This window comes from Bos grunniens, chromosome 3, assembly GCF_055505025.1.
Source record: "Bos grunniens cultivar Pamir isolate PY7600 chromosome 3, Bosgru_T2T1.0, whole genome shotgun sequence".
Lineage (NCBI taxonomy): Eukaryota > Metazoa > Chordata > Mammalia > Artiodactyla > Bovidae > Bos > Bos grunniens.
Window position 1 is genome coordinate 100,048,937 of NC_141167.1, and position 23,682 is coordinate 100,072,618.

Below are 23,682 nucleotides of genomic sequence, written 5' to 3' on the forward strand. Positions count from 1 at the left end.
TCATTTGATACTGAACTTTATTTGTTCTGACCATCTGATAAACTGTCCACCTTTTTAGGAAACAGAGACAATGCTGTCTGTAAAAGGTCAGAGACAAGTCAAAATAAACCCTCTGACCAGATCTCAAGAACAGCCCTGGAGGATAATCTGTGGCTGCTAGTCAACTGCCTGGTCAGGTCCCCTCTCTCCTTGGCTGTAAATGGGTGTTGATTCTTCAAGTGGCTGTCAGAGCTGCTCTCTGGAAACCAGTATCTGACTTTGGTATCCAGAGTCTTGGTTGCAAAGAACTGCAAGTTACCCAATTGTCAAGGAGAATCCACTTCTCTTTACTGGCCATGACCAAAAAGGGAGAGTTGGGGGTGGGGGTTGTTCAGAGATAGAAATTAACTTGGGAATTTCCAGTAAACATCAAGCAAGGGCTGGTAAACTGATGCCACCAGAGAAGCCTCACAAGGTATGGCTGGAATATTTCCTAGGAGCTATTTGTGCTATATAACCAGTGCCAAACAGGTAAGGGGCTTCCCAGAGACCTCTTGCCGCCACCTTCAGTTTCTTCCTTAATTCAGACCCCACTTGTTCAGACCCCTTGGAGCTGCTGCCTCCCAAATCTAGTAAGGTGAAAGGGTTTCCTACCATCAAGCAGCAATCCTGTCCCTTCTCTCTAGTTTCTATAAGGAGGCTCCAAGGAGGGCTCAAGAGGGTGTGCGGCCTGAGAAGGGGCATGCAGTCTTCCCTGTTATTCCAGCTCTAGCCACATGGGGGCCCCTGGCTCCAGAGAATCTGGGACTCAGCCCTGGCTTTGCTCCCAGGGAAGGCTGCAGAGCTGGGAAACCCTTGCCCAGCAGGCCTGGAGCAGTTCCCTTTCACCAGCACCTGAGGGCGGGCAAGCGCAGGCGACTGCACCACGAAAGTCTCAGGTTTCAGGGGGAATGGCAGTTGCCTGTCTAAAGACTTCTCTGTTTCTTGGAATTGTACAGAATGTCTCTTGTGGCTTTTCCTCCTCCCTCCTTTTTTCCTGTTGACTCTCCCCATCCGGCCCTCTGAATCACCAGACTCCACAGGAAAGCAGCAGATGTTGACTTTACTTCGTGCAAGCCAACGTCAGCGCGCTCCTGTGGAGTGGGGAGAAGGCAGGAAGGTGAGAGGTGGGGGAATGGTGGAAGATAACCCTCGTCCTTTCCAAACTGTGAGAGAGGATGTAGTGTGGGAATCTGAAAGAAGTCAGGGACCTAGGCAAAAAAATGCTGATTCTCAGGGACAGGGGAAAAAAGGGCCCTACACTAAGGCCCCAGTGTAAGCTCTGGAGCCAGGATCACAAGGTGGGAAGCACAGGGTGGGAATGTTCCTGGTTTTAGTGCCAGCCCTTCTTGTCTGAGGTGAGGCCTCATCTCTTGCCAGCAGCATCCTCATGACTCAAAAGTCAAGTCAGGCTGCAGGTCTGGGGAGACAGTCCAGAGGCTTTCTTCCTCTTGCACCATCTGAGCCCTCAAACTTCTGCTCTTAGGCAAGTCTTTTGGAGAAGCTGCAAGAGAGGTCTTTATGGACTTTATTCTACGTTCATTGCTCCAATTTATCTTCTCTTTTTTCTTCCTCGGGGATTTTCTTCCGGGCAAAGAAGCCAAGCTGTAGGGAAAGAGATAAGAGTCGTCACCAAATGCCCTGCCTGGAGACCCTGCCAAAGGCCCTTAGAGGTATCTGAAGCCTTCAGTTTTGTTCTGCTTCCAAAAATGAGATTCAAATTTATATTATTTGGCTTTGGTTTAATTCAGCTAAGATTCGTGGAAGACAGTGAAGGAGATCTGGAGACACCCACAGCCTGCTTAGTTGCCCAGCACAAACCCAGTTTTCCCTGCTGTAATGAAGGCTATCTTAACTCATGGGCACCATGCCCCATACTGTCCACTTCAGCAGTGCTTACCTTCCAAAGGCAGAAAACAAGAAGAGAAAGCAGGAGCAGCCCTCCCAGGACACTGCCAATGAGGATCCACAGAGAGATGAGGACAGGGCGGGACTGAATCACCTCCAGGAGGCTCTGCATAGAGAGGAGCGCTGGTTTTTACTTGCACCCTTTTGCCCAGTTAGCTTCACCCCACACTGTAGCAAACTCAGCCCCCAAACAGAAGAATAAAAGGGAAGAAACAGGTCAGAATGGAGGCAGGGGGATCCACCATTCTGATTGACCACTTCTGACTCCCTGAATGCTGCCTAATGAAGACACCCCTGTTGTGAACAAGCTCACGGGTACCCTGATGCTATCGCCACCCTTGCTAGTTTCACAGCTCTCAAACTCAGTCTCCAGCCCCACCTCGCTCCACCGGGAGGCTTCAGTCAGCAATAGGACGCTGCCCTCCTCAGTGCTCAGTTCGAAGGTGCTGACCACTGTCAGAGACTTGAATTTGGCCTGTGGAATGGAAAGAGATTTAAAGTGAGCCATGACTGGGCTTCCCTGGTGGTTCAACGGTAAAGAACCCGCCTGCCAATGCAGAAGAGTGAGGTTCGATCCCTGGTTCAGGAAGATCCCCTAGAGAAGAAAATGGTAACCCACTCTAGTATTCTTGCCTGGGAAATCCCACGGACAGAGGAGCCTGATGGGCTATAGTCCATGGGGTTGCAAAAGAGTCAGACACAACTTAGCAACTAACAACAACAACATCATCAGGTGGAACAGGTCTCAGGACCCTAATGGCAAAGATGAGGCTTGGGGGATAACTTCCAGGACCCTCAAGACCAGAGGAAAAGGTTGGAGAGCGATAGGGAAAGAGAAGAAGGGTAACAGATGGAAAGCCTGTGGCCCTTCATAGACTCTGGGTGCTCTACTCCTCCTGAAATGCATTCAACCCCTTTTTTTTGGCTAACTCCTACCCTTCCTTCAGGTTGAAGTTTAGATGTCGTCCCCTCTGGGAAGTAGAAAAGTGTTTCCTGCTAATCCCCATCACCCTGGACTAGGTTATAATATTCTGCTTATTTCTCTTTCATCTCTGTTGAACTATAAAATCCTTGAGGTCAAGTGTTAGTAACTTATGTGTCCCTAGTGCCTAGCACAACTTCTCAATAAACCTTTGTTAAAAGAGTAAATGAATGAATGAAAAAAGGATACCAAAGAGAGATAAAGAGAGAACCGGACTTAGGGAAGGATGGTCTGTCAGACTTAACTTTCCTGAAAAATGCCTACATCCCAGGGATCTTATATTATTCAAAGTAGATGGCACATAGGAAAGTACAATATAAACCCCTAGTACTATAACAGCTGTTATAATTAAGATGTCATTGCCCTGCTAAGGAACTCACACTGACTCCTGACTACCTATCATGTTAAATTCAACTCCTCAGCTTTAAAGAATTTTCATAATTTAGATCCTTTTCACTATACAATATCACTTCCCACTACCCTCCATGCATATCCTACATGTAATATCAACTCTTTACTGGTTCATTTAATGAAAATATATTAAATCAGTATAATGAGTTAACTAGACATGCTCAGTCATGTCTGACTCTTTGCAATTCCATGGACTGTAGCCTGCCCGGCTCTTCTGTCCATGGAATTTTCCAGGCAAGGATACTGGAATGGGTTGCCATTTCCTTTTCCAGGAGATCTTCCCAATCCAGGGATCAAACCCGCATATATTACGTCTCCTGCATTGGCAGGCAAGTTCTTTACCTGGGAACCTTTTACTAGTGTCATCTGGGAAGCCATGATGCTAAATGTTGGGGATATTCTCTTTAGTCACAGGGGAATATATATATAACACAGGGCCTTTTATATAGTAGGCATTTGATGGATTGATTGAATTTAAGTATCCTATATATCTTAGTGATAATAACACTGCTGCCGCTGCTGCTAAGTCGCTTCAGTCGTGTCTGACTCTGTGCAACCCCATAGACGGCAGCCCATCAGGCTCCCCCGTCCCTGGGATTCTCCAGGCAAGAACACTGGAGTGGGTTGCCATTTCCTCCTCCAATGCATGAAAGTGGAAAGTGAAAGTGAAGTCACTCAGTCGTGTCCGACTCTTAGCGACTCCATGGACTGCAGCCTACCAGGCTCCTCGGTCCATGGGATTTTCCAGGCAAGAGTACTGGAGTGGGGTACCATTGACTTCTCCAGATAATAACACTAAGAGATGATAAATGGAGGAAAATACAAGAACAGTAACTAGCTTTGAATGAGTGCATCTCATTAGTTTGTTCTTTACAACAACCTCATGAAGTAGATATTTTATTCCTTATTTTAGAGATGAGGAAAAAGAAGCTTAGAAAAATGAAATAACTTTGCTAGTAGGAGTCAAAGCTCAAACCTGAACATGAGTCTGTCTCCGAAATGCCTATGCTAAAGTTCCAGATAGCAGCAGCAGGGGAGAGTAGTAGAAAAGGAAACGTTTACCCTCCGGAAAAATTCATTGTGAACCAGCCTCAGTAGTCCAACAGAGATCTCGGTCCCCTTTGCCAGCCGCCCAAGGTGGCACCTCACAACCTGGCAGCGAGTATTGCTCTCATTCTATCAGAAGAGAGAGACAGATCAGGACCCTGGAGGGGGAACAATCCCCATGCCCCACTCCGGGCTCTACCTTCCACCCAAAGCTCTGAACTCCACCGTTCATCCCTCCATTCCTGCTCTGGAAACCTTCTTCACCCCGCTGTGACTCATACCAGCCTGCTTGTGTGCTGAAGCTCCTCTGGATGCACAGGGGGCCCTGGGGGTTCGGTCAGGTTCTGCACTGTGCAGCTGGCCTAGAGGAAGAGCAAACTTGAGGGATCCCCTGGATGGCAATAGGCCGGCCCCTCCAGGCTGAGCAGGAGCACACCACCCACACTCTTGAAGTTCTTCCCTGGGTAATCCCTTTCTTTCTTCTCAAAGAAGGTAGATATGGAAAAGAAATTCCCCTCCTCGCCAGAGAGGGAGGATTCCTGAGAGCAGAGACCCAGCAGATGAGCTGAGGGAGTCCGCCAGATCAAGGTGGCAGGGTTCCATAGGCCCCCAGGCCAGACTCACATTGTTAGTGATGACTTGAGACAGTGACAGGAAGTAATTGCCCCCATAGGCCACAGCTGGAAGGAGGGCTGAGACAATGAGGCCGCTGACCACATAGCAGCCAAGGTTCTGAACCTAAAAGGAGGATTGGAAAAGGAAGAGGTGAGAGACAGAGAAAGACCCTTCCTCACCTATTCCGCTTTACCCTCGATGCCACTGAAATCTAAGAGAGACCCTTCCCATCCTTTTCCCAGGACTCCTCTCCATCCCTCTGCTCATGCCAAGGCCCCTCTGGCTTCTCACCCTAAGAGTGGTTTTGAATTCGGGGCCAGGGCCCACTGGGAGGGTTCCATATGGGTGGACCTCATAGCGGTGCAGAGTGGACTCACTGCGTAGACACCAAGTCAGGAAGTACATGGTCACAGCCATGACACAGAAACACGGGCACACGATCAGCACACAGACAGATTCGTGGTAAGAAGGGCCAGCACATGGATAAAGATATGGGGGTACACGGCAAAGACAGAAATGACATATGACACAGACTTGGCATAAACTTTATAGCCACATCTCACCACCCCAGCTCCAGCCCCCAGGGCCCAGCAAAGCCCTACAACTAGGATGTATAGGTATACCCATACCTAGGAAAGAGAAATGCTTAAAAGAGAAGGTTTAGCATGAGTGGGATTAAGGCCAAAAAGATGGGGCAACCCAGGGGTTTGGTGTTCAGAAACACTGAAGCACATGGAGGGAGAGGGAGCGAACATAAAGAGGACGAGTCTGGGGTCCGAATGGGGTCCCAGTGAGGAGCTGAGCCATACCTGGAGAATAGGAGGTAAGGCTCATACTGAATGTAGGCTGAGGTCTGGGCTGTGTTATCTCGAAGCGTTCCGTTTCTCTCCAGGCTACTGCTGTAGGGTCAAGGGGAGGCTCACATCCCAGCCCTGTCTCAGACCCCCTTCTCTGGAGTGAGGGAGTCATGGTGCTTCCACCCCCATTCTCACTCCCACACCACCCCCATCAAGACCTAACAGGAGAGGGCTGGGAGGAGACGCCCACTCCTCTCACCTGGTGGCCGTCAGCCTCACAAGGACCTGGCTCAGGAGAAAGGAGCAACTAAACTCAAACTCTAGCAGGAAGGTCACCTAGGGGCAAGGGACATGGGGACATGGTAGGTTTCTCTTCATGGGACAACTACAGAGGAATGGGAGCCCATCTGTGAGCCTCCTTCCCTAAACTCCCAGGCCCCACAGATTCCAGCCCCTGATCTCTCAAAGCCCCCTTCTCATCCTAGGCCCTGACTCACCTTGGCTCCTGTCTGGAAGACAGGATGCCCCACGCTGCAGAGCCGGGTATGCGGGGTGGGGGCTGCACACTCCACCTTCACTGGGCTGTTGCTCTGAGAGCAGAGGAAGCAGGGTGAAGGCCGTGCTGGGGCTGAGACTGCCCTCTTGCCTGCAGCCTCTAAACACAGCCTTTCCCAGAGGCCCTCATAGCCAGCACTCCAACTGTCTTCCTCCTTCCCTGATTCCCCTGAACTCCCTTCCCCAAGGGCACCTGTGGAGTGAAACTGGATAGGTGGAGGTTTCTGGAAAAGTTGAGGCTCAGGCTAGTGTTGTAGGCATTCTCCTTCTTGTTCTCCAGAGTTGCTGACACCAGCACTTTCCGCCGACCCCCTCGAACCACGAACGGGTCCTTCCTAGGAGTGGTGGATAAAGGGCAGCCCAGAGTTGAAGGGGAGCCAGAAGTCTCATTTCTGTTTCCCTGGGCAAGAAACAACCCTCCATCTCCCTTCAAGTCCCTTCTGGTTTGTCTCAAGTCAGCCCGGTTTGGCCTGTTCATGTCCATCCCACCTGGAGCCTCTGATGTCCATATTAGCTTGAAGTACCAAATCTGTGACACATTCATTATCAGGGCCACAGTCCTTGGAGAAGGGGACCTAGAGGAGAGAGAAGGGGCTGAGGACTGAGAGGAAGGCATGGGAGAAAGGAATGGGATTGGAGGACAAGTGAAAAGAGAAGAGTGGGTGCCTAGGTCAGATCCCACTGTGATCTCATGTCTGCCCCCACCCCTTTCTCTTGAATTCCCTGAGAAGCGCAGTGTGGTGACGCGGGGGCAGAGCGGGGCTTGGCACTGCTGACCAGCTTTTGGATGGAGGTGGGTGAGCCCTCATCCAGCACGGGCCCTGGCTTTGTGGTGTTGTCCAAAGCAAAGGTCACAGTCAAGGACACTGGCCGGAGGTAATCTGACGTATCCTGAGAGAAACCAGAGTGAAGGCTCATGGGGAACCAGGGTAAGGGAGGACGACCCAGGAATCTTGGTAGAATGTGATAATTACACTGATCATTTACTGAGAACTTCCTGTGTGCTAGGTACTGTCCTAAGGTTTTATCAATACTATTACATTTAATTCTAAGACAACTCCTTTAACGTTGTTATTATTAATCTCCCCTTTTCAGGCAAGGAAACTAAGGTTTGCAGGTGATGCGACTTGCCAGAATGCACAGGTGCTAAATGGCAGAGCAGGATTCAAACCCAGATCAGCCTGCCTCCAAAGTCTGAACTCTCTCACTTTTCCCACTTGAGATTTCTTGCCGATCCAACAGAATCTCCCCCTCTGATGCAGCCTTCCTCTCACTCCCAGGCCCTGATGCCAAGCAGTTCCTGCCCACTCCTCACCAGCACGTGGAAGTGCAGTTGCTCACAAGTGATGTTCCCCACACTGAGCCGGAGCTGCCGAGGGGACAGCCTCTGGCCAGAGCCGTCAAATGCTGCCCGGGCTGCGGTTGTCCACTCATCCAGCGATGCTGTGAACCGCACATCTGAATGGGGTGGGCAAGAGTGCGGGTGGAGAGGGGTCCCAAGACTAGGGCAGGGAGGGGTTGGACTGTTGCCCAGTCACTCACGGAATCGGCGATCCCAGTGGCCAGGAGTGCGGGAGGTCACTTGGAAGCAAAGGGCTGCGGACAGGCAGGTTGCCTCCTGGCCTCGTCGCTTACAGTCCCTCTGAACCACGCTGATGGCCGGCGGGGTCACATCTAGTGAAGGGGCCAGGCGGACAATGGGCCGGGAGCTGGGAACAGGGTGGGAAAAAAAGTCTAGACATGGGAGGAAAGCCCTTAGAGAAAGGTGATCTCCAGTATTTGCCTCCCTGAGGTCAAAAGAAAGAATAAGGAGCTGGGCGACACACGAGCCAGCCTCCCCTGAACCTTTGGACACAAGTAAGCTAATAGCTGATATTCAATAAGCACCTGCCATGTGCTCTAGGCATGGTGTTTAGATCTTTGTACGGATTATCACATTTAATCCTCACCACAAGCCTATAAGGCAGGTATAGGTATTATTCCCATTTTATAAACTAGGAGAATGGAGGCGCAGAGTAAGTTGATCAAGAAGCCAGATGTAAGTCTGTGACTCCAAAGCCCTTGCTTTTAACAGCTGTGCCATGTTGTCCACTGCTGCCTGAGCTGCGACTGCTCACCTGAGCAGGATGGCTGCCCCTTGGGCACCCACAGCCACATCGACCAGGTCATCACCATCTAGATCCAGCCGGCCATCCACACTTCGGCCAAAGTAGCTGAGGGCCTGCGGCATGGCGACAGCGGCAATCCGCTGAGAGGGAGAGAGGAGAGACTGAACAGGGACTCACACACCTGGTTTCTGAGGCCTCCCATCCGGCTTTTTCTAATTCTCCCCTCAAGCATGAGGAGGAAGGAAAAAAACTTGTGTGTGTTCAGGAGTCGCTAGTATAGTGATATGTTTCCTGCCCCCATTGCCTCACGTTTTTGACTACTGATTAAAAAAAAAAAAAAAAAAAAAGGCACTTGTTGGACTTCCCAGGTAGATAAGACTCCACCTGCTGATGCGGGGGACACAGGTTCAATCCCTAGTCCGGGAAGACTCCACATGCCGCAGAGCAACTAACCCCATGCACCACAACTACTGAGCCTGCGCTCTAGAGCCCAAGAGTCACAAGTACTGAGCCCGCGTGCTGCAACTACTGAAGCCTGCACACTCGGACCTGTGAGCCACAGCTACTGAGCCTGTGGGCCACAATTACTGAAGCCTGAGAGCCTAGAGCCTGTGATCCGCAACAAGAGAAGCCACCACAGTCAGAAGGCCAAGCACCTAAACCAAAAGTAGCCCCCACTCACCACAATGAGAGAAAGCCCTTACAAAAGCAACAAAGACTCGGCCCAGCCAAAAATAAATAAATAAAAATAAACAACCAAAAAAAAGGCACTTGTTCAGCTTGGGTCTCAAGCCCAGGGGAACAATGATAAGAAAAGGGTGTGTACCCCCTTCCCCTCACCATGCCCCTGCTTCATTGGGGCTCTTCTGACCTGTGCAGGACGCGGCCTGACTCCTCTCTGGGCCCCGTGATAGAGGTACAGGGCTCCACGGTGCCCATCCTCCAGCGGCGCCCCCACAGCCACATCAGCAAAACCATCTTGGTTCAAATCAGGAAGAGCACCCATGGCAAAGCCAAACCGAGCATCCTGGGGGGATTCTGGCTGAAGTGTTCTCTGGAGTGTCAGCAAGGATGGCTGGTGGTGGTGAGGAGAAGACCGAAGGTGTTGATCAGAGAGTCCTGACCTGTCGGCCAGCCCTCAAATGTGTGTGCCTCCCCTCCCTCCTCTACCCCCCACAGACAAGTTCTAAGGCATCCCAGTAAGTCTCACCTGGCCCACTAGATACACATAAACACGTCCTGTCTCCTTGTTCTGGGGCCCCAGGAACATGGGGGCAGCCACAAGTAAGACATCAGTTGTTCCATCCCCATCGATGTCCAATGGGCAGAGTTCGCTGCCAAAGTACGAGCCAATCTGGAGAGTGGTGGGCAGTGGTGATCCCAGGGGAAAAGGAAGGCAAGATTATGGACAAGTGGGAAGGACCTGCCGATCTGGTCCTCAGACCCCTGACAACCAGAATTCATTACACATTTCTAAGGCCCCTCTCTTGCCCCTTCACCATCTTCCCCCACAGCCTGGAGTCCCTCCCCCAGCAGCCTGGAGTCCCTGGGGACCCACGGGCCTCACCCCCCCCACCTTGGATGCCCTACCTGCTCCCCCTGGAGGCTCTGGGCGACCCTCACAGCCCCATCTTTCTTAAGTTGGAAGGCGATGACCTTTCCTCGATGACTAAACCGAGGAGCCCCTGAGAGAAAGAGGCGGCGACCACCCCGCAAAAACATGGAGGAAACAGAGTAACCTAGAAGTGGACAAGGAATTAGGGGTGACAGGGAAAGAAAATGGGGTCAGAGTAGGATGGTTCCCTAAAGGCACAGAAGGGGGTCTCAAGGAAAGTAGCAGATCAGTGAGAAACTGCATGAGTTAGCAGTAAGTACCTGATAGCCCCCACTGGGGAAGCATTTTTCCCCGCCACCCTCTAATCCTTTGCAGCTCTCTGCTACTCACCCAGGTAGGCTGCATGGTTCTGCAATGCAGGGGGGAACTCATCTTCCAGGGCTGTCCGTGGTGGGAAGAGGCGGCGACCTTCTTCAAGCCATAACACTGAGCCCCCCCAGTCATAAGCCCCCACCATTCCAAAGAGAATCCCATCCTGTAGGGCAGAACCAGATGGGGTCGCTGAAAAGACAGTGGGGAATAAGAAGAAAAAACTCTCCAGGAGTGAGAGGGTCACTGAGGGCAGACTGGGGTCGGTTGGAAAGGCATGGGAAGGTCAGCAAGGACATTAGTTAAAGGGGCAGTGTAGATGAGCACTGGGATTGAAGTTGTCTGAGTTAGAGGCTGGAAGGAGTCAGATGTTGAGAGGGGTCATGGGGGGTGCGGTCAGAGTCTGTCCAACCTTTAGCTGATGAGTAGAGAAACCAATCTGAGACATTTCCAGCCCAAAGGAGCTTTCATTTTCTCCATGGGACCCTGGAGTGTAAGAAAACATTGAGGCAATATAAGGGAAGATGGTTCCTCCTTTGACCTAATAAACTTTTTCCAGAACCCCACTTATACCCCAGAACTCCCCCTGCCCTGTCCTTTTTCTCCAGGGTAGTCGTTACCCTCAAGGCCAAAAATCCGGTCCCCTAATGCATCCACAATGTCAGTCAGTGCCGCTTCATCTGTGACATTGAAGAAGAATTTCTCATCTGGATCACTGGCAATAGCTCTGATTTCTCGCAGGAAAGAACTGGGGTCTCGCTGCCGCCGGAGGTAGTGACCAAGGACCTGGGGTCAGGAGATCAAGGTGGAATCTGTTAGTTGTATGTTGTGAGTGGTCTGGGAAGTTATCAATATCTGTTTTCCTTAAGTTCCCAGTCCTCAGTGTCACCATCCCCACCCCCTTCCATCCTTGCAGATCCAGAGTTGATTCTCACAGCAATCCCATAGCGTGTCACTCTTCCAGCCTCACAGGCCTGTAGTGCTGTGGGAAGCTCTTCTCCGTCATGGGACTCTCCATCAGTGACAACCACCAGTAGCCTGGCAGCCTCTGGTCGGCCCCCGCGGGACTGACTGAATCCTTCTGTGCTGAGAAGAGAAACAAGGGAGTGAGGTGTGATCAGATGTGTGCAGATAGATACACGTACCCAGTACTTAACATTGCCAGCCGTTCACTGAGGTCAGACCTTTTGCCTTTTAGCCCGTTTCCCCAACTGTCTAGCATACAGACTGGCACATAGTGTGGGGGTGTCCTATAACATACAGAGCAGCATATCATCAGTGCAAATAAGTATAAAATCCATCCACTCACAGATTCATTCAGCAAATATTGTATTTAGGAGGATAAATATTAAGGGTGAGGGGGAAAAAGTGAAAGTGTTAGTAGCAACCAAATCTTTAGACCCCATGAAACATGTAGCCTGCCTGCCAGGCTCCTCTGTCCCTGGAATTCTCCAAGCAAGAATACTGGAGTAGGTTGCCATTCCCTTCTCCAAGGGATCTTCCCAACCCAGGGAATGAACCCACGTCTCCTGCACTGCAGGCAGATTCTTTACCAGCTGAGCCACCAGCACATAGAATAAAGAATGGTCAGGTCAGGGGAGTCTTCCCAGAGATCAGTTTTGTCGAGTTTGGAAAATGGATGAGAACATGAGTGGTGGAGAACCCAAGGGCCAACATCAAAGTGGGAGTGAGGGGCTTCCCTGGTGGCTCAATGATTGAGAATCCGCCTGCCAATGCAAGGGACACAGGTTTGATCCCTGGTCCAGGAAGTTTCCACATGCCACAGAGTAGCTAAGCCCATGAGCCACAACTACTGAGCCTGCGCTCCAGTGCTCTTGAGCTGCAACTACCGAAGCCCAAGAGCCCTATAGCCCATGCTCCACAAGAGAAGTAACCACAGTGAGAAGCCCGTGCACTGCAAGGAAGAGTAGTGCCTGCTTGCTGCAACTAGAGAAAGCCTGCACATGGCAACAAAGACCCAAAGCAGCCAAAAATCAATCAATCAATAAACAAATAACAAATAAATCTTTTCTTAAAAAAGGGGGAGTGAAGGTATACAGACAGAATTCCATCTGCAGAGGTAAAGCAGAAACGTGGAGAGACACAGACGGATACTTTGTAGAAAGGCAATGAGGAATGCAATGATGAGCAATTTAGACTCACCTACGATTAGCATGCAAACAAACATAAGCAAGCAACACGTGTCGGGATGTACACATTGCACTCCAAACCTTCCCCTGACCCTTCTGGCCGCCCAAACTCCCCTTCCCACTGTCTCACCAGGCCATCATTATTGCTTGAGCAGTCTTTGTTTCTCGTCCCTCTCGCCGGCTCAGGTTCCTTGCTGCTCTCACCACTTCTTCCTTGGTTCGGAAATCTCCCAGGGACCACTCGTGGACAGAGCTCTCTCCATACTGTACCAGCCCCACCTGAGAATAAAGTGTGCACTCTAATGGAGTGTGTGTAATGGGCAGGGGGACGGAGAAGAAAGTATGTGAGGGAGGGGAGAAGAGCACCTGGATACTACTGAAGATACTGCCTACATTTATCTTCTCTCTCCCCGATTCTTCCCTCCATGCCCATCCATCCTGCCTTCTCTTACCTGTATCTGTTCCGGGTCAATAAACAATCTCCCTACCAGTCTTCGTAGGAAGGTCTGAACTTCAGACCAAGGGTAGATGCTGTTGGAGCCATCCAAGACAATGACAACATCCATGTATGTGGGGCAGCCTAGGAGAAGGGGTAATGGTGATGGTAAACAGAGGGGCAAAGAATATTGGGCACGGGGACAACAAGGAAACAGGTCACAGGAAAGTGTTAGTCGTTCAATTGTGTCTGACTCTTTATGACCCCATAGACTATAGCCCACCAGGTTTCTTTGTCCATGGGATTTCCCAGGCAAGAAAACTGGATGGGTTGCCATTTCCTTTTCCAGGGGATCTTCCTGACCCAGGGATTGAACCCACGTCTCCTGCACTGGCAGGCAGGTTCTTTACCACTGTGTCACAGGAGGGCATATTTAATTCAAACTATTAGGCACTTCTTACATACAAGGAAGATTACCCAGTCCTAGATAAATATAGAACTGAATAAAAGAGAAGATGGGAATACATACAATTGACTCAAAGACAACGAAGATGGAATTAAGCGCAAGTAGAAACTTAGCACCATTTTATGTTATGAGAGAACAATAGAGGATCAGTTCTGATGGTGGGGAATAAAAGGAGGCAGCAGCTGAGAAGATATTGAAGACTGGAGATGTTTGAGGAGAATATAAGGAAAGGCATCTGGGTGGAGAACACTTTAAATAAAAGGAGATGGAGGTATAAAAACAGGTGACATATACAAGAAAAGTGAAGTGAAGGCTATAGTCAAGGTGTAAGGTATGGAGGAATACAGTGAGAGTTGAGTTCTGAAGTTGGTTAAATCAGTTCGGACACAACTGAGTGACTGAACTAAATCAGTTCATGGAGTCTTGATACCCTGGTAAAGAGTCTGAATTCTAATCTGTTAGGAAACATGGAGCCTTTGCACACACATTAGGTCTCAGTGAGGATAGCCATGCAGGTCCCTGGTCAAGCATCATACACTGAAGCCCCATCTTTTTCCCACCCTGCACCCCCTATTCTGGGGACTTGGGCCCTTCTCCTGGCTCACGTTGTGCGGTGGGTGCCAGGCTTCCCTGGGGCCGGAATGAAGCATCTACACGGGCACATATTCCAGAACTGAAGACAGATGAGCCGCAAGCACGAGACCAGAGAGGGGCGCAAGCCTGGGGATTGGTAAAGGAAACAGTTACTCACAGGCTTGCGAGGGCACCCTCAGAATACGCTCCTTGTCAAAGGAGGCAGTGAGACCACTCCCCGAGATTTCCCTTCTTGTTTTCTAGGGTTTTTAACTCCTTGACCTCTCCCCATAGACCAGTTTCCCTTGCCAGACTGCCCTTTTCTCTACCACGAATCTTCAGAGACCCTACCACCACTCTTTCCTTAGCTTACCATGAATCCCCCATTGCCATCTGTCTCTAACAGAGACATCCCCAGGTGCATATTCACAGCAGGACGAGATGAATTTCCCAGTGGATGGTCACCTGGTAGAAGGGGAGTGGAAGAACATGAGGTCACGAGGTCACAGATGGGGTGACCGAGTTCAAGGTGATCTTGGAAGAGGAAGAGAAGGGGTCAGGATCAAGTCAGGAACAAGGAGTGTGTGGGATATGGAGGTGAATAAGTGAGGTGTGATATCACTCATATGTGGAATCTAATTTTTTTAACTATATAAATGAACTTGTTTACAAAACAGAAACAGATTCACAGACTTAGAAAACACATTTATGGTTACCAAAGGGGAAATGTGGGGTGGGGGACAAATTAGGAGCTTGAGATTAACATACACACACTATTAATATAAAACCGATAACCAACAAGGACCTACTGTATAGCACAGGGAACTCTACTCAACATTCTGTAATAACCTATATGAGAAAAGAATCTGAAAAAGAGTGGATATATGTGTATGTATAACTGAACCATTTTGCTGTACACTTGAAAATAACACAACATTGTAAATTAACTATAATCCAAAAAAAAATTTTTTTTAAGAAGTGAGATGTAAGGGATCAAAGCCACTAGTATATTAAGGTTAGGGGTTAGAAGAGTGAGGAATCTTCTTACCCAAGTGGCCCTTGGCACATGGGGCACTGTGGGAGCCCCCTACAAGGCAGCGATAAACATCCCCCCTTCGGTCACCTGAAGGCCCATCCCAGGGGGCACCCACCAGCATCCTGGGGAGAGGAAATGAATACAAGCACAGTGTGAATATGACACTTAAGATAGGCCAGAGGGAAAGGGCGTGTTGACGGCAAGTCTAGAGCCCCAGTCACTTCCAAAGAACCAGGTTAGTTTATATTTCCATCCACCTTGCCTCCCCTTTAACAGCTCTACTCCAGTCCCAATCCCTCGGCGTTCTGGTTTCCTCCTCACCATTGTCGTCCACCCCCAACATGTTGTAAGACACTGTATCCAAATTCAGCCTCCGGTGGGCCTAGAAATAGGCGTGGGCGATGCACATCCAGGTTAAAGGAGGAGCAGAGACCTGGGGGGGCCAGGATCATAAGTTTAGCAGGAAGCAGTCAGAAAGGCTAATGAGTACACAGAGGAAAAGCCAGAGAGAAGCTGCAAAGGGAACATACTGATCTCAGCCTAACTCCCTTCGTCTTACAAGCTGCCCTGGACTCCATCAATGTCATGCACTCAGAGCTCCAAGCAAGGATGATTTCCTTCCTGTGTTTGGGTAGAGATGTCTAAGCTGTGGCCCTCTGCCATGCTGTTGCACAGCTGTATTTCCATTCCTATCCTTGAAATCTCATTCACAGACATGCCTGGAAGAGGCAACTTCCTCTTTTCTACATCATTCCTCCTACACATCCTCCTCTCCAGGCCAAGTGAGGGTTGCTTTTCTGCAGCCCCAGAAAAACTATTCTTTCCAAATTCTACCCAAACCCAGGACCATAGGGAGAACAAGAGGAGGTTAGAGAACACTGCATGTTTGGGTCTCGTTTCTTCTTAACTCCCAGTATCATTGTTACTCTCTCACTCTCTTTCTCCAGTGTCTAGGTCTCTGGTTGATTCCAGCCCTGGAAACCTCAGTGGCAATTAACTGGGTGGAGCCACTTGCCTGCCTACACACATGGTTTGCCATCCATTCTTTCCAAGGGTCCCATCACTCTCAAAGTTTCTCACCATCTGCTTCCTAACTCATCCCCCTCCTGATGCCCCCTGCCTGCTTGCATTTCTTCCTTAACTCTCAGCCCACTCTGAAGACCCCCTCAATCATGTCCTGGCTAACTCTTCCCTCCCAACCCCAACCCGCTTAAAATCAGAGCTGGTATTTTAGGAAACAAAGATTATAGGGCACTGATGAGGAAAAATTCCAGGCCTCTTGTCCCTCCCATGCTTCTTTCCCTGCGACTTGCTCCTTCAAGTAACCCCTCTCAGGCCACCCCACCACCACTTTCACCAATGGCTATTGCTCTGTCTCAAAACATGCTCATTTTCAGAAAGATATTTTGTATGTGAGCCTTACTGCATCTGGGAGGCTGGTAGGGCTGTATGACCAGTAACTGTAGCTCATTGGTTAGATAAACCCAGAGTTCTGACCACACTGTTAGCTAGTTATGCCTCAGGAGCCCAGAGACCACCAAGGATAGGGAGAATTAGGGAGGGGTGGGGGCGGGTAATAGTAATCAGACTAGCCACGTGGAAGTTCACATCATGTTTCTTTTTGGTCGACTCCAAGGTTTATGACAAAGTTTTATATAATTGGACACAAATATTACACAAGGCAGTGGACAGCTTCAGCCTTTGCCAGGCAGTCATATGTGTGGGCATAAGAACGCAAACCCATGCATGAATCGCACGCATGTACATACGTACACACACACACACACACACACACACAACATAGAACCAGTTAACCTCTCCACCTAACTCCCAAAGAATTTTAACCGTAAAGGTCCCAAGGCCAAAAATCTGTGGATCTTCCATTCCCACCAGAAACCAAGAAGTTAACCTCCCTCACCTGTCAGGAACATCAGGGGCAAGAACAGGTGAGGGATGAGGGGGAATTCCATGCCTTGATGTTCTCTGTCCGTGTGAGAAGTCCTCTCTGCCTCTGTCCCTCTCCTTCTCTGTTTTCTTTACTTTCCCTCCCATCCTGCCCCCTCCCACCGGCAGCTAAAAATAAAGTTGGAAGGAATGGGAGGAGTGATGGTGGGGAACTGTGGGGAGCCCTAGCCCAAGGAAGGAGGAATGAGAGATTTTAGTGTATTTCTCTGCCTTGGTGCTGCCCCCTGGAGGCATCAACTCAGTTTCCAAAGAGAACATAACTCTTGACCTTCTGTCATTTCTTTCTATTCCTTTTTTTCTGTCCTTTGTTGTTGGAAGCAATAATGCTTTCCCTGAGTTTGGAATAGAAGACAGGACTGGGAAATAGATTCTTTTTACTTCCTAACCTTATTTATCTCAATCTGGAATATGGAAAATGAGAGTTGATAACAGTGATACCATTTCCCCAACTACTCAAAGAGTCCGAACAAGTGAAGACACAATCCACCCACAAACCAAGACTCACCCACTCCACTTAGTTCTGCTTGTGACTCTTAGCCTATGCTACCTAGGGTATTACAGCTTTTGGAGGAAATATAAACCATAAATTGGTATGGGGTATGTTTTGTGGAACCAGTATAATTACTTTATCATTATACCCTCATCTCCTCAGCTAGGTTATAAACTTCTGCAGTTGGGACCATGGTGCCTCTTAGCTTTTTATATCTCTACCACTTAGTATTATGACCTACATACTGTAGACACTCAATAAAAGTCTGCAGGTGATGATGCCAGTGGTTAATCCCATGGAAAACCCAAACCAAAGTAACAGAAATAGGGGCCTCAGATGACCAGAACACACAGGACCAGACCAAATATCAATGAGCAAATTGATCTTTAATCTGCTAACCTGGAAGGCTTGCTGTCCATCATGGGCTTGGGCCTCAGCTATTTACACAGAATCATTGTACAATATTTACAGGATGCTAAACATAGCATCATTCTGGATAGGCAAAGAAGGGGTATGGAAAGGCCAGAACAAAGCCATGAAATCAAAGTGTAAGCAGAAATTTGCAGGTGTGAGTAGAAAGAAGGGGAATGGCAAATCATGAGGGAGGGCAGTGAGGTAGACATGAGCGAGGAAAAGGAAGCATGAAAGTACTTCTGGTGCATGTGGGAAGAGCCCACTGAGACACAAAGCCTTTAAAATTATGGTCTGGAGTCTGGAGGCAAAAATAACTGCCACAAATCACTTTTGTGAGGAAAAGGAAGAAGGCAATTAGAATATTACAGACCATACCTTCTACTTCCCATACCAAAAAGTAATTCTGCTGATTAAATTCCTATGACAGGGGGCTGAGAAGGTACAAAGGGGATACAGAGATAGAATCTTAAACAGACTTAAGAGACAGTAAGAAGAGTCAGGAGAGACACAGGCAATGCAATGAAGGAGGAAAAGAACAAAAGCTCCAGCAGATCTGAACATCTGAATCATCCAGTTGATTTCACAAATCACCTTTCCTCATCTCATCTTCCCCAAAGCTCCTTCCTTTTATTCCCAAATCTCTGGATTTTTAACTTTAACCAAGGAGTGGAGTTAGAATGAGGCTGGGACACAGGGACGATCTATAAAATTCCATCTCACCAATTCAGGTCCCCTCCTTATCCTGTACCAGCATATCAGGGCTTGAGTCGTAGCCAAGGGCAGATTAGGGTGAGAATAGACAGGATGGAGGACACGAGGCCACAAAGCCCCACAATCCCAGGGCCACAGCGCCAGAGGCCTAGTTTGTCCAGTGGGATGAAGAGATCACAGGCATTTCTGACCACATCCAGCAGGAGAGGGGGATGACCCCGAAGGACCCGAGCCAGCAGCAGGACCCGGAGCCGAAGCTTCAGAGCCACCTGAGGCAGACCTCCTCCTGGAATCCCTGGACCCCCAGGTCCTCCAGTTTCAATTCCTCCTGGGACTCCTCCAGAACCCTTCAGTCGCCGGCTACAAGCTGAAGACTCTTGTTCCATCAGTAGGCGGATCTCATAAGCATCACGGCTCAAATTCATGATGAGGGAAAACAGATAGTACCTGGGATACACAGGGAAGAAGGATCAGGATGGGTACATATACCCACCTAGCAAATCCAACAGAACACCTAAACTTTTTTCCCTCATAGTGCAACAGATTATACATTAGAATATCAGAAGTAAATGTTATTACCATTAGAAATGTCCTTCCATCTTTCTGTAACTAATGTGTTTATGTATGTGTACCTTAAGATCTTGGTTTAAAAGTAATGAAGATCATGAAATAGTCCAAGATTAACCTCAAATTTCACTTTTCCACTTGGCAACCCATTAGCACACAGGCATTCAACCTGAACTACAATAATGCAACCTTTTTTAAAAAAAAGAACAGCTTCAGTTGTTTCAAAGATTCACACACATAATTTAAATCCAATCCTTTTGTTAAAAGGAGAAAAAATAAAAAAGAAGCCAAGCTTGCCAAATGTTTTAGATTATAAATTCCTTAAGAACAGCCTACATTAAAAAAATTTTTTTAAATCCATTCTGAAAACAGTGATCTGTATTCAGTATAACTGTCTTACCTCTAATATAGACCCTGAATTCAATCACATCTATCTATTATACTCAGACCATAGTCTAAGCCAGGGGTCCCCAATCCCTGGAACTGGGCAGTACAGCAGGAGGTGACTGGCAGGTAAGCCAGCAAAGCTTCATCTGTATATACAGCCTCTCCCTATTGCTTGCACCCCCTTGGTCTGTGGAAAAATTTTCCACAAAACTGGTTCCTGGTGCCAAGAAGGTTGGGGACCACTAGTCTAACCAACCATCATCTCTTGCTTGAACTACTACTTCAGTCTTTTAACTGGTTTCCCCATGGTCACTCTTGCCCACCACACCTAACAATCTAATTTCATATAACAGCTGGCATAAATGTATATCACAATATACCCTTTCTTAAAATTCTTGATGGTTTCCTTCCTATCACATTTAGAATAAAATACTACAGAACTCAACAAGTGACTCTGCCGCTCTATCTTGTACCATTCTTTCCCTCAACCACTAGGCTCCAACAACACTGGTTTCTTTTTATATTTTGATCCCATTCAGTGATTCCTGCTTTAGGACCTTTACATTACCTAGTCCCTCAATCTGGAATATTCTCCCTCCGAAACCTTCACATGGCTGGCTCTTCCTTGCACTTCATGTCTGAGCTTAAATGTCACCTCTTCAGAGAGGTCTTCTCTGACCGCCCATTCTAAAGTAGCAAGCCATTTACCATCTTATCACTTGACCCTATTTTAATTTCCTGCACAGCATTTACCACTCTCTGATGTTTTTCTTATTTACCGTGTCTTTGTCCCTTCCCATTACAATGTAAGCCCCATAGGAGCAAGGATCTTGTTTGTCTTTACCACTGCATCCTTGTGTCTAGACTTAGGCCTAGCACGTAGTAAGAGCTAAAGAAATATTTATGGAATGAAAGAGTAGACAGGGCATAGAAACTCTTCTAGAGTTGCTTTTCCATACCATTCTATCCATGCCTCTGCCCCCACCCCTCATATACCATAAGCCTTGTTATAATTGTAAATCACCGAGAAAGATGAAAAGCAGGACATAAGCAGAGATGGAAAGAAGCAATATAGTGTAAATAACAAAGTGAATCATAGGGAAGCAAAAAACAAATATAGGTAATATATAGACAGAAAATTTTATTCTCAAATCATATTCCTTTCCACCTTCACTACCAGCCTGCTCTTTAATCCAAGCCAACATCATTTCATGGTCACATTAGAGAATCTTCTCCTCTTTAGTGCTACTGCAATCCATTTTCCACAGTATAGAAAGACAGATCTTCTAAATGCAATTTGAATCATGTCACATACCTGCTCAGAACCACTGGACTTAAAATTTAAACAAAACTAAATGAAAAAAATCCTACCATTACCTAGACAACCTTGCATGAATGATCTAGCCCTGGTCTACCTCTCCAGTTTGAACTTATGCCCTTCCTCAATACTGTCAACCACACTGGCTTTCTTTCCACCTCTTTAATTCCAAGAAGTCTTTCTGCCTCAAGGCCTTAGAATGAGTTATTTTCTGTTTCTTCTTTCTACTGCTTGCTTTGTATAACTTCTACTCAGACTTCAGGTCTGAAATAAAATTTTTCTCAAAGGGTTCTTTTTTTCCTGACCTTTCTATCTAGATTAGCTCCCCCTGTTATATAGCTTTAACATCCTATATACGTGCTAAGTCACTTCAGTTGTGTCCAACTCTGACGCTATGGACTGTATCTTGCCAGGCTCCTCTGTCCATGGAATCCTCCAGGCAAGAATACTGGAGTGGGTTGTCATGCCCTCCTCCAGGGGCTAACATCCTATACTTTCCCACAAATATTCGGTTTGGTGATTATTTGTTTTAATATCAGACTCCCCTACTAAACTAGAAGTTTCATGAGAGCAGGAACCATATCTACTTAGCTCTTTGCTTTATTCCCTGGCTCACAGTAAGCAGTTACTAAGTATTTTTAGAATGAATGAATGTGTAGACAGGGAGGGGCATAAATCTGTGGTATAGACAGAAGAAGAATCGAAGCAATATAATTAATATCTAGTCTTGTCCAATCTTAGTCATTCACCATGAAAGAGCATCCATCTTCCATCTGCCCCCATTCATTATTCTCTGATGGTTTAAGATCTAAATGAAGATTGGAAGCCAAGTGATTCAGATGTGTACATTCTGGGAAGACCCTAAAAGATCGTTCTCTCATGAAAGGCAAGGCAGGCAGTATGAAGAATACGATAGACCTTGTAGGATAAAAGAATATCAAACCTGAAAGAACGCTGGGCCCACTTCTCCTGATCCACACGGGGAGCGAGTCCAGACTTCCCAGCCCAAAGGACATTGTCACAGGCGAAGTACAAGGCTCTATTGAGATGACTAACAGTGATGCAGAATCTCAGGACAACATCTGATAGGTGCACAGCTCGTTTGGCTGACTCAAGGGCATCTGCTGAGTTACCGAGGCGTAGAACTTGTGGAGATTAGCAACGGAAAGCAAGGATTTGAAAGTAGAAAGGCAAACAGAGAGCAAGATATAGAGAAAGAGAGAAAGCAAGAGAATCAAAGTCAGGCAAGTGATAGAAACAATAATAAACAATTTTTTAAAAAACAGCAGAAAGTTCAATCCTTTTTAGTTCAAATTTTTTATTAATTTGTGTCCCAGTTTAGCTTTCTCAAATCTGCCTCATTCTCTCCAATCCCTCACTGACCTTATCCCTGCTCTCTTTTCTCAGCTGGGAGGCCTGCACAGGATAAGTACAGATAAGGCAAACCATGATGAATTGGCACTGGTCAAAAATAGGAAGGAGGGACTAAGGAATAATGGCTGGGGATGGAAGAAGTGTGGAGTAATAAAAGGAAAGGCCTAGTTACTTACGCTTTCTTCCTAGGCTCAGATGACCTTCCAGTTGTCGAATCTGTTTCTGTAACTCAGGACTGGCCCCATGTTTCTGCAGTGCATGGCCAAGAAGGGAGCAAGCATATTGGGCAGCCCTGGAGGAGAGGTAAGGTAAGGTAGAGACCTCCTTTATCTCCCCCTCAAAAATGTCCTCCAAAAGGCAACCATGGATCACCCCCTTCCCAGTTTGAGACCATTCCCTTTCCTTCTCTTCAGGCCTGTATCTTAGTTTCTCCAAAGGGCATCGAGGATATAAAGGAGCCTAGTAGGGGCTGGGAAACACTACTTCGAATTGAAGAAATAAGGGATTTAACAATGATGCAGCCTGAAAAGGACGGTGAAGAAGGCAGGAGGACCACCGCAAGATCACAAGCACCTCAGTGTGAGTGTGTAATGTTCTGTGAGGGGGTGAGAGATAGCTGAAGAACAGGTTAGTCTTCAAAATAGGTGAACTAAGGCCCTTGAGATGAATGAAGACTAGAAGGCAGGGCGGACGTGGAGGAGCTCGTGGGTGACAGTAGGGTAGAGGGGCCAAAGGGAACTCAGGAGTGCCTCCTTAACTCTGAAGACATAGTCCAGATCGCTATCTGTCACGGGGAGAACGCTCCTCCTCCCACCGTCGCCCAGGGAGGAAAGTGTTGGTCTTATGTGAACACACAACCCTGAGCCGCCTCCCCGCTGGCCCACTCGTGCCTCAGTTTCCCCATCTTTCTCACGAGCAGGAACGAATCAAGGCCTCGCGGCCGGCTCAAATCAGCCCCTCGCGGTCCGTCCGGGCCCCCGTAGCCCGAGTTGACCCTTTTTGACCCCCGTAGTGTGAACTGACCTCGCCTCACGAGGCTCTTCCTCTGCCCGCCCGCCAGCCCCCCTTTCCTATTCGGGCCGCACCTACACAGTCGCTCCCGGGCCTGGCTCTGGGCGCTGAAGCGGACCCAGGCGTCCATGACAGCGGCAGCACCCGTTCTGCAGCTCCGCTCCCGCCTCGCTTCCCGCCCCTAGTCACGCCTCCCGGACGACCCAACGGTGCCGCACGAGGGACAAACATCATCAGAAAATAAAGCGAGTGGAGCCGGCCCCTGAAACGTAATTTCAGAACGAGAAGCACTTGTCTCTGGGGCTACATCTGCATGGTTTGTGTGTTTGGCAGGGCGTACTGGGGGAGGTGGAGGGGTGTGTGTGTGTGTGTGCGTGGTCTCCGTCGTCTCGTTCTCTAATCAGAAGATCTCTATTTCC

General features: G+C 48.3%; 2 protein-coding genes across 8 annotated transcripts; both read right to left on the reverse strand.

Annotated features, from left to right (window-relative positions):
* Nucleotides 1–17,147, reverse strand: ITGA10 (integrin subunit alpha 10). Of its 7 annotated transcripts, none has more exons than XM_086392278.1 (30): nucleotides 16,945–17,147; nucleotides 15,348–15,459; nucleotides 15,039–15,148; nucleotides 14,364–14,455; nucleotides 14,023–14,137; nucleotides 12,968–13,095; nucleotides 12,646–12,794; nucleotides 11,301–11,451; nucleotides 10,986–11,151; nucleotides 10,778–10,851; nucleotides 10,387–10,531; nucleotides 10,032–10,180; nucleotides 9,652–9,795; nucleotides 9,313–9,516; nucleotides 8,451–8,581; nucleotides 7,876–8,042; nucleotides 7,649–7,791; nucleotides 7,111–7,224; nucleotides 6,823–6,908; nucleotides 6,527–6,668; nucleotides 6,276–6,368; nucleotides 6,038–6,114; nucleotides 5,791–5,877; nucleotides 5,273–5,357; nucleotides 4,991–5,104; nucleotides 4,648–4,728; nucleotides 4,382–4,495; nucleotides 2,306–2,401; nucleotides 1,919–2,032; nucleotides 1–1,623 (listed from the first exon to the last, which is right to left on the reverse strand). In XM_086392278.1, the coding sequence occupies exons 1-30, from the start codon at nucleotides 16,994–16,996 to the stop codon at nucleotides 1,558–1,560; spliced, it is 3,501 nt and encodes a 1,166-aa protein (XP_086248404.1). In that variant the 5' UTR covers nucleotides 16,997–17,147; the 3' UTR covers nucleotides 1–1,557. The 7 variants fall into 7 exon arrangements, 3 of the variants coding, with proteins under 3 accessions (XP_086248404.1, XP_086248403.1, XP_086248405.1); XM_086392277.1 differs by having other exon boundaries at nucleotides 5,791–5,880; XR_015160903.1 differs by lacking the exon at nucleotides 6,038–6,114 and having other exon boundaries at nucleotides 5,791–5,880.
* Nucleotides 17,148–17,848: 701 nt separating this feature from the next.
* PEX11B (peroxisomal biogenesis factor 11 beta) lies at nucleotides 17,849–23,420 on the reverse strand. Its single transcript, XM_086392282.1, has 4 exons — nucleotides 23,338–23,420; nucleotides 22,429–22,544; nucleotides 21,822–22,023; nucleotides 17,849–19,053 (listed from the first exon to the last, which is right to left on the reverse strand). The coding sequence occupies exons 1-4, from the start codon at nucleotides 23,391–23,393 to the stop codon at nucleotides 18,651–18,653; spliced, it is 777 nt and encodes a 258-aa protein (XP_086248408.1). The 5' UTR covers nucleotides 23,394–23,420; the 3' UTR covers nucleotides 17,849–18,650.
* Between the last annotated feature and the right edge of the window lie 262 nt (nucleotides 23,421–23,682).